This window comes from Pelodiscus sinensis, chromosome 5 (genome assembly GCF_052426305.1).
Source record: "Pelodiscus sinensis isolate ZL-2025 chromosome 5, ASM5242630v1, whole genome shotgun sequence".
Lineage (NCBI taxonomy): Eukaryota > Metazoa > Chordata > Testudines > Trionychidae > Pelodiscus > Pelodiscus sinensis.
Genome location: NC_143056.1, coordinates 123,211,199 through 123,228,486, shown reverse-complemented (window position 1 = coordinate 123,228,486; position 17,288 = coordinate 123,211,199). Strand labels below are relative to the sequence as shown.

The following is a 17,288-nucleotide window of genomic DNA, read 5'->3' as shown; positions in this document are numbered from 1 at the left end:
TGGGGCAAGGAGATGCGAGGAAAAAAGGCTAGGAATGTTGAATATTAAATATTGTGAAGGAAAAAGGGTTAATTGTTTTCAAAATTCTAAAACAAATGTATTAAAAGTGCTCCAATTTCTATTTTTTTAAAATGAATGACTCCTCCACTCTTATTTTCTGAGGTTTTCAGTGCTTATGAGAGACTAGCAAACACCACACAGGTTTCCCCCTACACATTTCTGCCGATGTAGCCACCTCCTGCTATTCTAGTTAATAGTTTTTTCAAACAGTGGTGGGTGTATGGAAAAAGAGATTTGAAAAATATAGGGACATTGTCTTTGCATATATCTTCCAATCTCAAGAGAAATTCATAGCTTATGAGATGAATAAAGAAAAGAAACAGCTGATACCTTAACATTAAACACTCACATAGGACCCCCACCATCCCTCAATCTTTGGATCTCTTTCCCCAGCCCCTTTTGTATTGAGCACACTTCTCCTTTCTCCACCACTCCTTTACTACTCTCCCTTATGGTGCCATTCTGTCTCTTTCATTCACTGCATCTTTCCACAGTCTTTTCTCCCCCCCCCCTTAATTCCTTTCCTCTTTGTCAGAAGTTTTCTCTGATCGTTCCCCTCCTCAATTGCCCAGTTAACATCTTCCTCTCTCCTCAAAGGCCCTGAATCATCCTTCCAGATGCGAAGAATTTGACAGGAGAGCTCTTGCATCACATCAGTCAGCCAGAGGGGGGCCATTACCACTACCCCATGGCACTCGAGTGCCTCTATAGCAGTGTCTGTCTGTATCTGTGCAGTGTTGTTTCTTGGAAAGAGAGACCAAATGTGGAACCAGAGTATGATATGTTTCCACTAACCCACTTGTACAGAGCTCCTTGCTCTGCTCGGTCAAGTCTTAGCCTCACTAGCCAGTTAGCCCGTCATAAGAGGAGATTTTCATGTCTCTCTCTCTCGGGACAACGGAGCCCAAATGGCCATTTGGGCACCGCGCTCCCCGTGCTGCATGGGGAGCACGGAGCCCAAACAGTCACTTGTGCCGCTTGCTCCCACGCGGCGGCCCGGCTGAGTGGCGCAGAAATCAGCCGAGTGCCACAGCAGGAGGCGAACAGGAGAAAGGGGGCTGGGCGGTGACGTACATGGCCAGACCCCACCCGCTGGCCGTGTACGTCACCGCCCTGCCCCCCCTTCCTCTCCCGCCATGGCGCTCGGCTGACTTCTGCACTGCTCAGCCGGGCCACCACGGGAGAGCAAGCGTCCATTTGGGCTCCCCCATGGTGGCCCGGCTGAGTGGTGCAGAAGTGAGCCGAGCACCACGGTGAGGGCGAAGGGAGGCGGTTTGGTGACGTAAATGGCTAGGCCCCGCCCCCTGGCCATGTACGTCACTGCCCCACCCTCCTTCCTCTCCCGCCGTGGCGCTTGGCTGACTTCTGCACTGCTCAGCCAGGCCGCCACGGGGGAGCAGCCGGGCCGCAACGGGGGAGCAGCCAGGCCGCCCAGAGGGAACAGCCAGCATTTCAGCGTTACAGACTCTCAGACATTGGGCTACTATATATATATGACTAGCCAATTAGCCCATCATAAGACGGGATTTTCAGGTCTCTCCTCCCTGTTGGTCTTCTCTCCTGAGCCTCCAGTCTCTCTCTCTCTCTCTCTCCTGCTCCTACTGCCTCTTCCTCTCTCTCTCAGCTCTCCTCCGCCTCCTGCCTCTCTCTTTCTCTTCTCCTCCCCCTCCTGCCTTTCACTCAGGGGACCACAGAGCCCAAACAGCCGTTTGGGCCCTGTGCTCCCCGTGCTGCATGGGGACAGCGGCACCCAAATGGCCACTTGCGCCGCTAGCTCCCCCGCGGCGGCCCGGCTGAGCGGCGCAGAAGTCAGCCGATGGCTAAGGTGGGAGGCGAAGAACGTGACTCAGGCAACAGCGCCGTCCAGAGGGAACAGCCAGGGAGGCAACAGCACTGCTCAGAGGGAACAGCCAGCATTTCAGGCAACAGTGCCCTCCAGAGGGAACAGCCAGCATTCTGGTGTTACAGACTCTCAGTCACTGGGCTACTATATATATGATTACTGTTTCTTACATAGGGTGTGTCTAGACTACAGGGTTTTGTCGACAAAAGTGGACTTTTGTCGACAAAACTATACCTGCGTCTACACTACCGCTGAGTTCTGTCGACATTTAGCAACACAGATATAAAGTACAGATATTTTCCTATTCCACATAGGACTAAGGGAATCAGTTACAACTCCCTTATGATTAGAGCTCTGCAAATCTGCAGATACCCACGGATATAAAGCAGATATCCACAAATTTGCAGGGTTCTTAATAGAAAATTTATATCCACATTAGCGGATGTGGATATAAATTTTCTATTAAGAACCCTGCAAATTTGTGGATATCTGCTTTATATCCGTGGGTATCTGGATCCATGCATATCAGTGCAGATATCTGCAGCTCAGTTTTGTGGATACAGATGCAAATTTTGTATTCACGCAGGGCTTTTCCTATGATACAATTGATCACAGGTTTGAAACGATGAAAGGCTAGCATAATTAACCACTCTGCAGCAGACAGCCTACATCTAGTTTTTCTTTGTTTTTATTTTCTAAGCAGAGACAGGAGCAAATTTTGTATTATACATGTGCATGCAGAATAGATTGCTAACTGCTACAACAGCAGAGACATCTTTCTGTGCACAGACTACTTATGACAGGAATGGGAAAGAGGTTTGCATTACCTTCTCTTCTGGATGATCCATCCTGCAAGGTGCTGGACACACAGGACTGGCTGCAATCCGGCTAAGAACTTACATGACACCAATGGGGCACATCATATGCTTGAGTGCTTAGCTGGGCTGAGATCAGAGTTCAGCACCTCTCAGAATAAAGCCCTATGCCTGTATTTTGTCTACAAATTGCAATTGCTTTCGAGCAAGAATCTGTCATAAAAGTTTGTAGAATGCCTGGTATATTTTTGGGGTGTTACAAAAATAGCCAAAATTATCTATACCGTTGTTCGTGAGCAAAAAACTACGTGGTTTCAAGCAGCTCCTTCTAAATAATCTTGGTACATTCTGCTTAAGATGAGTGCAAAACTCACCCATCTGAAACTGAAGCGTCAGAAATTCACTTGCTAGAATACCCACATGATATCTGATAATCAAGAATACATGGCATTAATATACTTACAGAATTCATTCATATCAACTTCTTCCACAGCATGAATGCCTGTCAGGTGAACAATTCGGCCTTGGATTCTAGCCCTCTTATAGCCATTGGTTTTCTCAACTCTCTCAATCATCTGCTGCTGACGGTCGATCCAGTACAAGTGATTCCCCAACACAGTCAGTCCCATTGGCTGCAGGATGTTGGAGTCCTCCAGTGTCACACGGTTAGCTCCTGAAACAATCCAAAACAAATCTAGGTCTTACAAAGTTTCTCTCATGCCTTTTCTTTTCTTTTCTCTTTTTTTAAATGACGTGTACTTATTTCCAAAACCCACTTTATCCTTTAGTCTCATCATCATTAATGGATTCTGAATACATTTTTAAAAACCCCCTCTGTGTTAAGCACATTAAGATTGTGAAGTGGAGCATTTAAAAATTAGAAAAGGCCAAAATTCAGGTTGTCTGTGTCATCTTTCTTCACTCACCAGGTACACATACACTATGATACAGTCTTTAATTACCAGATCACACTCTTTTTTTCTACAGCATCCCTGCCTCATTCTGGGCACAAAAAATGAAGCAGGGCTGAGGAAAGAATGAAGCTATCTGTAGGATCACTGCTTCATTTACTCTATGCTGCTGGATGCACAGCAGCAAAGCTCCTGCGGCAGAGGGCAGCTTCAGGAACTGAGGGGAAAATGAGTCAGATGGTTTATTAAGGCCACACTCATACCCTTGAAAATGTAGATGAAGTGAAAGTGGTTTGGGAGCAAGGTGGCACAGGTGGTGATAAGATAGATTGGACAATGTTGAGGCAGGAGAGTAAAAATGAGCCTGGAAGTGGAGAGGGGCTGAATGGAGAGAAGCCGGCTTTGAGACAGGAAGGAGAAAGATGAGGGGGGCAATTTGGAAAGAATGGAAAAGACATAAGGAGGGGGAGGGGAAACACACTCTTAATACAAATAGGGTTGCCAAGTGACCGGTATTTGCGACTTCTGTCCAGTTAAAAAAAAAAAAAAAAAAAAAAAAAAAAAACAGAAAATACCGGACATGTAAAATGTCCAGTATTTTCTGTTTTTTGTCGGATGGAAGGCCACTTGGGACATTCTTCCTCTGCCGCGTCTGGTGGGGACGGGGGAGCATGGAGATTTAATGGCACCGTGACACTTTTTTTTTGGTGTGGTTTTTTTTGCTCAACAACTTTGGTGCCCGTTTTTCCCCCCCGACATGTTCGGTATTTTTTGTGAAACTATCTGGCAATCCTAAATACAAAACCAGTGTCAGAACTTCAACAATGAACTCAAATGTCTTACTTCCACAGGATGTAGTTTCTAGGCTCATTTTCCAAAAGACTGACACTCGAAAAGCACTAAGAAACAGTGATGAATTTAAAACGGGCATTTCCAGTCCTCTAAGCATGAGCTGTTGGTACCTCTAGAACATTTTATGATGTTTGAAAATGGTTACTAAGAAAAAGTGAGTTAACTGACCCTACAGACCAGGGTACATTGCATTAAGCATCATGTCAGCTAACCGTGACTGAGTCTTCATCCCAGCAGGATTTAATTGTAGATTGTTGACATTGTGCTGGCCTTGATTTGTCCTGGTCTACACTGACCAGTCTGCTGTGGTAAAGCATCACATCTGGTAAATCAATTATTTGCAATTGTGTGTGAATTGCTGTAGCATTTTGCACTACAGCTTGTGGTGGCCCGAAGGGGTTAAAGCAGACTAGGGGGAGCTTGTGCAGAACCCTGGCCAATCGGAGAGGAGCTTTTATCGACCCAACCAGAGGGCAGCTTGCTGAGGCAGCCTGGTATATAAGGAGCTGCTCAGTCGAGAGTGAAAAGTTGGGTCCTGACCAGGGAGAGTGCAGGGTCAGTTCCCTGAGATGCACTGTATGACAATACTGGGCAGGCTAAGGTGAGCTAGAGACAAAGGCTCCAGCCAGATATCTGCCAGGCTGTAGGCCTTGTGACAAGGGCCAAGTAGATGCAGGGGTAACAGGGGAAGGGCAGTCAGGGAACTAGAGAAAGTGAAGGGGAGTAGAGGAGGGCAGGACAAGGCTGCCATCAGAGGGTCTCTGGGTTAAGACCTAGAGTTGTGAGCAGGCCTGGGTTCCCTCTCCCCCCAATCTTACACCTCACCTTGCCACCAAAGCATGGCCCACACAGACGGTGGCTTGCCCCTCAGACATAGGGGGGCAAGGCTAGGCTTTAGGGTCATAGCTGGCCATAGTGACGGGAGAAACGGGGAACTGCTGATATCCCTCTGGAAGGGGGGCATGGCCCATGCAGACTGTGGCTTGCCCCTGAGACAGAGGAGCTAGGCATGGAGACCACACCTGGCCAAAGAGGCACTAAAGGCCAAGGACTGCCAATACACCCCTGGAAGGGGGTAAGAGATCCCTGAAGCGGGCACTGGCAGAAGGCAGTGTTACGAAGAGGATGTCGTGGTCTGGATGCGACGTAGGTCCAGAGCAAGGGCGTGGACTGCAGACAGGGGAGACACCAGACAGGAGGAGGTGACCTGCTGCTGATCAAACTAATTCCCTGGAGCCACCAGCAGGAGGTGCTGCAGTGGAGAGTCCCACTCACCTAGTCTACATTTAGGCTGTAAGTTCTGTAGGGCAGAGAGTGTCTCTCTACGTTTGTAGAATGCCTTGTATGAAATTGTCCCAGGCTTGGTTTGGGCCTCTACCTATTGCTAGACGACAAGTTATTATTATTACCACTGCTACTAAGAAATGAATACAGGAAATATCTGTAAAGTGTAAGAGCACAAATCCTGTTGTATGTTAAACAATGTCCATGCAGATACATCTGAAAACTGACCATATGCTACACTTCCTACCTCCACCTACCATTTACATCATACTTCCTTTTACCTGCTCAATCATCAAGTGAGCCTCATATTAGCATTTGGAAGAAATAGGATACAAAGCAAAGTGGTGTTTCACCTCTAAACAACAACAACTACTATCAAATCACATGTCCTATTATTCAAAACACTCCGAACTGACATTTAAGATTAGGTAAAAGAAAAACATATTCATGGCTGCTTTTAACCTTTACTGCTGACAGACTTAGTGTTTGTTTGTACCATTTTTGTGAAAGGTGCTTAAAACAGTTGTAGTTTTTGTTTTTAGCTCTTTTCCATAATGACAGCCCCTGAATTTCTTTTACGTCAGAGAAACCACTTGCAGGCAGTTCCTGCGTATGCATACCAGATGTATTCTACAAGAAATTAGAAGTGTAACGGACATTATGAATCAATGGCATCTCTCCTCTAAGATTTAATTATGGAATAATTATAATTGTGACTAACTTGCTCTTTTTCTCTCTGGCATTTAAACTTTTTTTTAATGCCCACAAAGTAAGATTACAGAATTTGGATACATAGTAAAAATGTTAATCAGTACTGGATTCAGCTAATTTGCTGAATAAATTACTAAAGAGCTCAGTCATGCATGCAAATATAAAATTTCTTTCAATTACAGATGCTATTAAATTTGTTCAGATTACAGCGTACAAAGACTCTTACTATACTGCAAAAAGGAGCACTGCCTGATACACACAGATTATATTAAAGGGAAAATGTATGGAGGTCAGAAATTTCCCAACTCCTTGTGATTAATTCTAAAATTAATTCTCTCCCACATTTAGGCTATACTAATCCTCTCTAGTGGGAAATAACTCGTGCTACAAAGGTATATGGAAGAAATGCACGGAAGTCCTTCAGCCACTGAAAATCGAGTCGGGGGAGGGGAAGGGGTAGAGAAGGAGACTTCCTGTAATATTGTAGTACCTGGAGTACAGGTCATAGTGATGAGCAGAGAATTGAAAGCACACTGTAAAACCAATTCTGAAACCATAGACCATGGACTGACAGCAGGTGGTCCACAGAGAGATGAGGACCTCAATGCGAATTGCTTCTTCATTGACTTCACTATAGATTGGCTCAGGCTTTAAGTGCTGATCCTACCTTCTAAGGCTCTCCCCCCAAACCATACAGAACTGAGTGACTAAGAAATGCAAAAAAAATTAAACATGGATGGAAGATGATGCTGGAGCTGCAGGCTGATGGACTAAATGCTGGGACCCTGATCCTGCAAGATGCGGAGCATCCTTAATTCACAGCACAATCCATGGGACTGGAGTTCTCAGTGCCTCTCAGAATTGCTTGCAGAACTGGCTCTGTGAGCGAGCCAAGTGGCGTTCAGTTGCACTCAGACAGCAAGGTGATGGGCTAGATTATAAAAACCCAGACAGACCAACTTCTTGACAGAAACAGTAATAAACCGAAGGAACCTTTTTATTCCATTAACAACTTTATATTTAAAAACATTCAACATTGGCCAAATGCTTTTAAATTTTAAAAGCAAAGTTGATATTTCCTGTCCTGAAACGGTGCATCATCAACTGCCTCTCCCCCTTTCACAAAGCAAGAAGAGGCTGCCTTTCTCCCAGTGACTTATTGCAGAGGCACCTTAGGTGAAGCTTCTGGGCAGGTGCTGGGAGGGTGTTCTCTGCTTGGAGCTGTACAGCCTTTTGGAAGTCTTTCCTGTACCCAGGTCTGAGAGAGTTTGGTCACTTGCAGGAACACCAGAAGAACAATGTTTTCACTTCCTGCGTAGGATGGAACTGCACTGGGGATAGTGCATGGAGGCTGACTAACAAGGTTATATATGGTACTTTGTCCCCCATTCCTGTGGTATCTGAGGATCTCATAATCTTAATGCACTGAAGCTCACAAATACCCCTGTGATATAGGGAAGTATTATGGACCTTGTTTTATAGAAGAGACACAAAGGGGCCTGCCCAGGTTAAACTGGAAGTCCATGACCAAACAGGGAACTGAAGTTGGGTCTTTCAAGTCCCAGGCTAATGCCCCTAACCACAGCACAATCCTTATTCATTATGTGTTACAGCTATATTGTCACTGGGTTATTTGATCATGGGTAATTTACAGCTCTAGATTTTCATCAATGATTTTTAAAAGAGCACCTGAGGGTGCTGAGAGCACTGGATGGGCTCCTGTGTACTGTAGTATAGAAAAATAATGAATGAGTAAATAAAGAATAGTTTCTCAGTGGTATCCTCCTTCTGGTTAAGTAATAAAAATGATAATGAAAAACATGTTGCAAATAAATGAAGTATCTAATTTCCTTAGTAATTAAACACTTTGATTTTTCAGTATGACATAAATGTGTCATCTTTTGAAAGTGGAAATTAGGATGCAAATGAAAAAAAAAAAAACCATGAAAAGCTTGAAGGACAAATAATTCCCCTACTGATGTTTTCATTCACACCAAGTATTTTTTCTGATCTCAAATAAAAAATGTCAACTCTTTGGGCTATTTAAAAATAATAAACTAAAATAAATTTTGGGGACTGGACTCGATGACCTCTCGAGGTCCCTTCCAATCCTAGTATTCTATGATAAACATATTCTATTATTCACCTGGCAGCAGCGTGAAGTTGTTTGCAAGTCTTATGAGATTCCAAAAAGCTTCCATAACTCAAAACTGGAAGGGTGAGGGAAGGCAGGGAGGAGGCAGGGTATATGATTAAGTCAGTGGTGGGCAACCTAGAGCAGCCCACACGCCACATGCAGCCCATCAGGGTTCTATGTATGGCACACGAGACATTTTGTTTCCCTATGCCCATGCACAGGGTTGCCAGATTCCATTGGTTTCTGACCATGCAGGTTTTTTTCCCCTACCACTATTACCAAAAGGACACACATGTAAAGCAAAGGCATGTGAAGTGAGATGCATGCCATTTGCACATGACATTGACTGCGAGAGCGGTGTGCTCCTTCTGCATCCAGCCAAGATTCAGTTGGCAAATCTCGGAAATTCTAGGTGCACAAAAGCAGTCAGCAAAACTACCCTAGCTTGGCAGAGCATCTTGGTTACGACAATTTTGAGGCCCACTAAAATGAAGAAGGGCCACTCATACGGTCAACCCATTAGCCTAGATTGCCCATCACTGGGGAAAACCCTTGGTTACGAAATGAAAGTCCTACAGAGGAGTCCATATAACACCTTCCCTGAAAGTTAAACATTGGCCAGCTTAGTGGCTGTTCTGCCACTTCCAATATGGTGCCGTAAAATATCTGGATTTGCTGAAAGTTTTTAAAAAAAACATGTCCTCTCCTTAGTTCTGCAAGAGAGAAAGCATGCCTAGCACTGCACAGTTAAATTAAAACAGACAATGCCTCCTTTTGATCTGATTTACATGATCACCTCAGTTTACATGAAAATCCTTTGGTTTGTGTTTATTTTAATGCATTTTAATGTGTTTTGCCCAATGCACAATTTATTTCTATGTTCATGTTCAAGCCGGGGCCATTTTGGCTGCTGATTTTCTTCTTGGTTTGCGATATGAAAATACGAAGCATTTTTAAACACCAAAATGTGCTGTGAACTTTTCAAAGATCAATAGCTCAGTGGGTTGAATTACAGTGAGCTCAGTTTGCTCAAACAGACCCATACTTCTCTGGCTACATTACAGATTTTCTTTTATGCCTACAGTTTTCCCCTTTCATCTTCTCTTTAGCGTCTTATTTTCTAGCCGCTTCCCCTTAATGTTCATCAAATAAATATATGTTGTAAGTACGGACTCAGGACTAACCAGAGGAAGTTTTAGTTCTTCTTGTAACATGAGCTACATAATTTAAGGTGCTACATCTGCAGTGCTTGGATGAAGTACTTCAGGGCAACACAGTCCAGCTACAACGGAAGCCGCAATGTGCTATCCTCTGCCAAAACTATGACTATTTAGCATACTGGTCATCATTCACCTATTACTACCTGAGTCCTATGTCACTTCTTATATACATATCACTTAGCAAACAAAAAAAAGAAAAGAAAAGAAATTAACAGGTCTCTTCCCTGAGGAACCAATAATGCATTATAATTAGGGCTTCTGTTTTTCAGGGTTTCTTGATTTCATTTTCTGGGTACAGGCAGTCCCCGGGTTACGTACAAGATAGGGACTGTAGGTTTGTTCTTAAGTTGAATTTGTATGTAATTACCTCTCGGTCCAGCTAGACGCTGAACTTATGAAGAGCCAGTCCCTCCCTTAGGAAGCTTACAATCCAAAAAGACAACCCATCTGTCAACTAGTTTCAACTCAACACAGCACACATTCTAAGTCTGGATATTCTGGATGTATATGTTGTATATATAAAAAACAAGTATATAAATATACTTGCTACAAATATAAGAAAGTATCATCAGTTGAGTGGGTCCCTCTTCCCCCTTTAATGGGTGTAGATGGCAGTGCTTTTTAGCTTTCTCTCAAGAGGCAATCCCAACTCAAATTCATTCACTGTCCTCCTCCGGGGTGCATTCCCCTGCAGACTTATCTCCAGCTGATTTTTTTCATGCTTCTTTGGCGCACCTCTGACACGTCCTTCTCTCTCTCCCCCACCCCACTTAATTACACTACGGTCGAAGACCAGTCAAGCATGGAACTCAACTGTGCTAGTCTCTGTACAAACAAGAGTAATAGTCAGTCCCTACTTGGATCCCACTGACTGTGTGTTCTGCCACATGACTCTCTCTCCTTTCACTACTGGCCTACCCACTCCCTCTCTACGCAGCACTACTCTCCTGCCCCCTCTGAAAAAGAGAGAGAGAGAGCCGGCCAGCAGAGGCATGGGCCGCGAGTTGTGTGCGTGTGACAGGCCGAGAGCGGCCCGCACTGAGGAGCCTGAAGGGGGACAGGGAGAGACTCCCTCCGCGGCTGCAAAGCCGAGCCGCGGCCAGCCCGTCAGGTGGCGCATGTCTGCCGAGGGCGGGGCAGGGTGCGGCGGGAGCACGTCACCTCCAGCGGGCCATTCAAAAAGGGCCTGCCAGCAAGGAAGGGGGGGGACGGTCGTGGAGGCCGGCTCCTGAAGGGGGGGGCCTCGGGAGGGGGCAGTGCCACCTCCAGGACGCCCGGAGCCCTCGACGGGGACTCCCGGAGCCGGGAGTTTGAAGATACCCGCAGCTGCGGGCTGCTGCCAGACCCGGACCCTATGATGGAGAACGGACTCCTCCCGCGCCGAGTGGCCGAACAGGTAGGCCACGGGGACCCCACGGGCAGGGCAACGGGGTTCGTAGGGGGGAGGAAGCAGCCCGGGGCAAGGCCCTTTTGGCGCCCGTGTGTGGGCGCGTTTCGGGAAGGCATCCCACATCCACCGCACAGGGAGCAAGCGGACCCCTGTGCTTAGGGCCCCGGGCTGGGACCCGGTGGAGAGGGTGGGCCCGGGTCCCCCTCCTCCCTCCCTGCCATCGTCAGGGGTGAAAGTTGCTCCAACGCCGGCGAGGGGGAACCTCCAACGGAGACCGTGGGGAGAAGCCCCGCAAAAGGGGACAGGTGACCCCTGGGTCACAGATCCCCCGGACTCGGCCGAGCGGGGTGATCGCGCCCAAAGATGCCAATACTGACTAAACTCCGGGACCAACAGACCGAGGGCCGTCGACGGTGTTCGCTGAACCCCCCTCCCGGGCGGGAGGGGATGATCGCACCCCTGAGGCGGTCACAGTGGGCTTGTGGTGCCCATGCTCCCGCAATATTTGGAGCTGGAGCGGGTCCCGACCCCCCCTCCCCGGCGCGCGCGTTCTCCCAGCCCGGCCCCAGAGCGTCTCTCCCCCGTCCCCGGACCCGTCCCTGCTGTGCGCTACCTTCCCTGAGCTCCCCCTCACTGGCTGCTGCTGCCCTGCGCCACAAGCTCAAACCAGTGGGTGGAGAGACGCCCGGACATGACAGAACGTCACAGCCTGGGATTTTAAACTTGCTGGGCGCTGTGTTGCACCGCATGGCTAAGTTGCGGGTTCGGAGTCTGGAGACAGAGCACAGACTCCAGCCCCACAAAGTGGAAGGCAGAAAGTACGGGAGAGGGAGGGGGGAAGGGAAGGGGCTTGTGCAGACGGAAAGGGGAAGGGCTGGGAGAGGAAGGTGCTTGTGCGGAGGGGGAGGGGGAAGAAAGGGGAAGGCACCAAAGGGACAGGGGTGGAGGAGAGACAAATAGCAGGGGGCCAAGCGCAGACAATGAGGAAAAGGGCAGGAGGAGAGGTGTCAGTGGAAGGGGGACACAGGGTGATGCTGGGAGGGGAGAGGGTAAGGGCATTGGGGGCTAGAGGGGTGAGGGGAGGTGCTGGGAGAAGGCTTGAAAGAAGGAGTGGGCATGAGGAAGGCTGGGACGGAGCAAGTCATGTGAGAGGGCACAGGGGCATGAGGGGAATGGGGGCAGAGGGTGGTGAGGGAGTGGGCATCAGGGAAAAATGGAGCAAAGGGGGCAGGGGAAGTGAGGGAAGGGGGAGGCACCAGGAGGGTGCAGGGGTAAGAGAAGGTGCAGGTGCCAGGGGATTCTGGGCAGACAGCTGCCCAGTGGAGGGACCACCATTAGAGGAGAGACGCAGGGCAGGTTTGTAGAGGGAGGTGTTAGAAGAGGGGATGAGGAGGGGTAGCTCACATGATCAGAGTGGGGCTACTGGAGAAGTGGGCACAGGGAGGAGAGAAGGGCTGGTGGAGGGGGGCAGGTTGCAGGAGGGCTGAGGACAGTGAGAAGAGCAGGAGTCAGGACAGCAGAGGAGGGTGAGGAGTCAGGGGGCAGCAGAGGGAAAAGGTAGAGGTTTAAAAATATTTATTAATAACTTGGGTGGCACATCCAAACAATCCACATGAACTCAATACTGGTGCACAACACAAAATTCATTTTGCTCATGTGAGGAAACTCTTAGGCTATGTCTACACTGGTTGTTTCTTGTGCAAGAACACATCCACTCTTCCATGTGCGAGCTGTGCTTTTGCACAAGAGCATCCATGGCAGTGTGGACACTCTCTTGCCCAAGAAAATGCCGATGGCCATTTTAGCCATAGGGCTTTCTTGCTCAAGAAATTCATGTTGCCTGTCTACACTGGCCTCTTGCGCAAGAATAGTTGCTCAAAAGGGCTTATTCCTGAGTGGGAGCATCGTAGTTCTTGTGGAAGAAGCCCTGATTTCATACATGAGAACGTTAGTGTACTTGCGCAAGAACACACGGCCAGTGTAGACAGGCAGCAAATTTTTGCGCAAGAGCGGCCGCTTTGGCGCAAGATCGTGCCAGTGTAGACACAGCCAAGGGGAGGGAGGAAGGCAGGGGCAGGGAATCAGCACTGGCTCAGCATGTCTACATGGTTTGGGGGAAGGTGCAGAGAAATTGAGCTCAGCTGGGTTGCAGAGTGGGGAGGTCTGGGGGCTGGGCTGTGGGGTGGGGTGGAGGGTGTGTGTGTGGAGCTCAGAGCTCAGTTTGACTGCAGGCGGAGGGAGGTGCCCGGAACCGGGGCTAGACTCAAGGGGAGGGAGGGACAGGGAATCGGCTCTTGGCTCAGCAGTTTTGTGGGGCTTGGAGGAGGTGCAGGGAAACGGGGATCAGCAGTGCTGTGGGGGGAGGCATGCAGGGAACCAGTGCAGGGCTCAGCTGGGCTGAGGTGGATGGGGAAGGGCATACAGAACAGACGGGCAGCTCAGCTGGGCTGTGAGGGGCTGCAGGGAACTGGTGCTGCACTCCCTTGGATTGTGAGGGATGGTTTTGGGGGAAGTGCAGGGAACCAGCAGGGGTGGGCAACTTAGTTCGGTTGCAGGGGATAGAGGTGCAAAGAAGCCTAGTGGGGAAGAAGGGGGGACACCAGGAGCCCTGAAATGACCTCCCCTGGTCCAAAAATTCCTCATCTGGGACCAGTCAGGTCTAGAGGGTGCCAGATCGGGGGGTCCAACTCCTACCCAAGTCCCCTCCTCGCACCCTCCCTCGTAGCCAGACACCCTACATCCAGCCTGCTTCTGCACCCTACCTATCTGGTCTGCACCCTACCCAGACCTTGTCCCCTTCCGCCCCCCAGCTCCCTCCCAGATCCTGCACCCCATCCCCATCCCTATCCCGCTCCTTGGCAGCCCTGCCATCCACCCTAGCACCGCCCTGGCCCCAGCACCTTGCCTCACACCCCAGGACTCAGCACCGCCCTGGCTCCAGCACCCTGCCATCCACGCTAGCACCCAGCAGCACACTGTTCCTTGTCCCAGCACCCTGCCAGTCATCATAGTGCCCAGCAGGACCATGTCCCTGACCCCAGCACCCTGCCACCTGCCTGTCCCAGCACCTTGCCCCAGCACCCTGCCACCTGAGCCAGCATCCTTCCACCCAGCAGCACCCTCTCCCCAGCCCCAGCACCCACTAGCACTCTGTCCCCTACCTCCACCAGCACATTTGGGACCACATTAGTAAGTCTTGGGGGTTTTTGGAGGAGCTTTTTTTGTTTTTTTGCATCTCACTTGTGTGGCCCCAACTGACTGTTCTGTGGGTCAGTGACCTTTGACTCAAAACAGGTTCCTCACCCCTCTCATATATAAAGACAATGCTAAAATCTTTTGAGTTTGACATAATATTTTATTTAAAAATGAAGCCAGGCCAACAAGCCCCCAATTGGGACCAAACCCCCATTTCACTGCAACATCATAACACTCCTGCACCACCTGACCCCAAATCTGAGCCTATCATACACTGGAACCCCTTGTCCTGAGCCTCTTACATCCCCACACTCCTGCATCCCCACATCCTCAGTCTTCTGCCACAACGTTCCTCCACCATCCACACATCACAAATCTGTGTCCTGAGCCCATCACACTCACAGCCTCCTTGCCCTGAGTCCCTCACATATCCAGCCCAAATTCCTGCACCCTCACATCCACAAGCTCTGGCTTGCTCAGCACCCCAAGCTTCCACTTGAACCCAACACTCCCCAGCCTAGAGCCCCCTCCCTGAGTCAACAGCCCCTTCTCCTGCATCCAAATTCCCTCCCAGAGCTTGTACTTCTCACCCCTTCCCACACCCAAATCCCTCATTCCCACCCCACACCTCACTCTCACTAGGTTGAGACAGGTATAAGGGCTGGGTATAGCAAGTGATGGAGAGGAGGGGAACAGAGCGGATGAGGCCTCACAGAAGGGAGATGGGGGGGTGGTCTTGGGGAAGGAATGTGAATTTCATGAATTGGTGGGTCCCTTTCTCCTCCCCCCCCCCCTTTTTTTTTTGCTCGACAAACCTAGAGGTTCCTTGAAATTTTGAAAAGCTGAAAAGGGTTCCTCAGCCAAATAAAATTGGGAAACACTGCTCTAGACAAGTTAATTGGTCACCCAGTGCAGAAAGATTCAAGTTTTTGGGGTGGATGGGGGTGGAGGTGGGCACACATGAACTAAATGACTACACAGAAAGAAATATAACAAACCAAAAGTGCATTAGGATTTTGGGCCTGTCAGTCTTGGGAATGCCTCTATAAAATACTCTACTACAGTTACCTGCCATTGTCTGAACTCCTACTGACCAGCCTTTGGCATTTAAAAGCCAGTGACTGAAAAAACAGAACACTTAGGTATGGTGCTATTGTCCTTTAAGAGGTTTACACAACAGGCCCTGCCCATGTTTGTGCTGCAAAGAAGGGAGCCCGTTACTGACCATTTTTGCAGATGCCTGCACACATTAGGCACAGTTAGAGTTAGAAGACGTCTTTGGGAACTGTCAGAGAAGGACAAGAGACACGATAAATACCCAAGGCTCAGTGTGCATTGCTACCACGTACCCGACAAATCACAGCTTTCGATGCGTTTGAGATCTGCGTCCACCCAGAAGAGTTTCCCCAACTTGTTGTCAATGACCAGCGCAACAGGTCGGATCAGCCCGGTACTAAAGAGCACTTCTCGCTCCGTGCCATCCAGAGCTGCACGCTCTATCTTTGGGGCTCGCTCTTGCATGTTGGTGAAGTACATGTACCTGATAACAAATAAAGACACCAGCCTCTTAAACCAAGATGTTTTGGGGGTAGCGGTTTAATCTCGGTTATACCATTTTTTTTTAAAGTTTGCTGAGCTCTCAGTAATGCCCACACAAAATCGTGGCTTCTCTATAAGGCTCTCCTTCCCTCTCTTCATGAAACCAGTCCCAATGAGATTAACAAGATCGATACTCCCAGTGGAAGAGGAACACTGCTAGAAACTGCACTATTCTGAGCAATTCAGAGCACAGGGCTGGAGTCACTACTGAATTAATTTCTCCTGGCAGACACCATAATTCACCGTTCCCTAATCCTAATCCAAAGGTTGGATTTCCTTTAAAATGGTTGGGAAGCACGGCAAGAAAGGTGGAGGCTAGCGAATAAAATATTTCAGGAATCATCCTGGAAAACCAAATTCCAATTTTAATTGCAAAAGCACAAACTAAACATTTCCTGCTATGACTATGAAATAGTCCTTGTGAATGGGTCCCAATAAACCTTACTAACCCTAATCCCCACTACCCCCACTCACCTGGGTTACAGATATTAGGCACGGTACACAATCATATGTACCCCAGCTGAACTGTAAGTCAACACCCTGACAAAGTACCACAGATTCTCTCAGAATTGCTGTATCCATATGTATAGGGAACAGCATCACTCAATAGCGGTCAGAATTTGACAGCTTAAGCCATTTTAATAGCAGTCAGGAAGTTGGGCATTTAACATAGAGAATGGTAAAAGAGCTCATTTTTCACCTATGTCAAGCCCAAAGCTAATAATACCCTGCAACAGAGATGCGGTATTCTGGATATAATCAAAACTGCTATGCAGCAAAACAATGCCTTTTATTTCAGCTGCTTGTGGAAAATCTCTCCAGCACATCTTCCTGTTTTAACTTTATGTCCAGAGTTTTACAGATATATTTGTAAATGGTTCTTCAGGCTAGTCTTAAAATATATAGGTTCAAAACAAACAGGAATACATCTGCTTTGATCTGATTCTACTCGCTGTCATTGTGATGCTTTAACTTGACAGACAACTGAATTGTTTCTGAACACACTCCCAACCAGCTCCCTGCACCCTCTCTCCTGCCCAGACCCTCCCTCAGCGCACTCCTGCACCCTACCTCCTGGCCAGACCCCTCAGATCCCATTCCCCAGCAGCCCCCTCCATGCACTCAACCCCTTAGTTTTGGCCCCACTTCAGAGCCTAAGGAGGGCCCCTATAAAATCTACTAGCCCTGTTCCCCCTAGGCTTTGGGGCAGTGCTTGAAGATAGTGCGGTGAATGTCCTTTTTTTCTGCTTCTCAATTGGGGGCCAGGTCAG

The 17,288-nt window shown here is 48.4% G+C and overlaps 1 protein-coding gene across 2 annotated transcripts in view; it reads right to left on the bottom strand.

Annotated features, from left to right (window-relative positions):
- Positions 1 to 17,288, bottom strand: part of LRP5 (LDL receptor related protein 5) — a 223,354-nt gene that overhangs the window by 19,590 nt on the left and 186,476 nt on the right. For both annotated transcript variants that reach the window (XM_075928318.2, XM_075928319.2), the window contains exons 15-16: positions 15,768 to 15,958; positions 3,182 to 3,391 (exon numbers count right to left, since the gene is read on the bottom strand). In XM_075928318.2, coding sequence (XP_075784433.2) covers positions 3,182 to 3,391; positions 15,768 to 15,958 — 401 coding nt within the window. The remainder of the gene's footprint in view (positions 1 to 3,181; positions 3,392 to 15,767; positions 15,959 to 17,288) is intronic.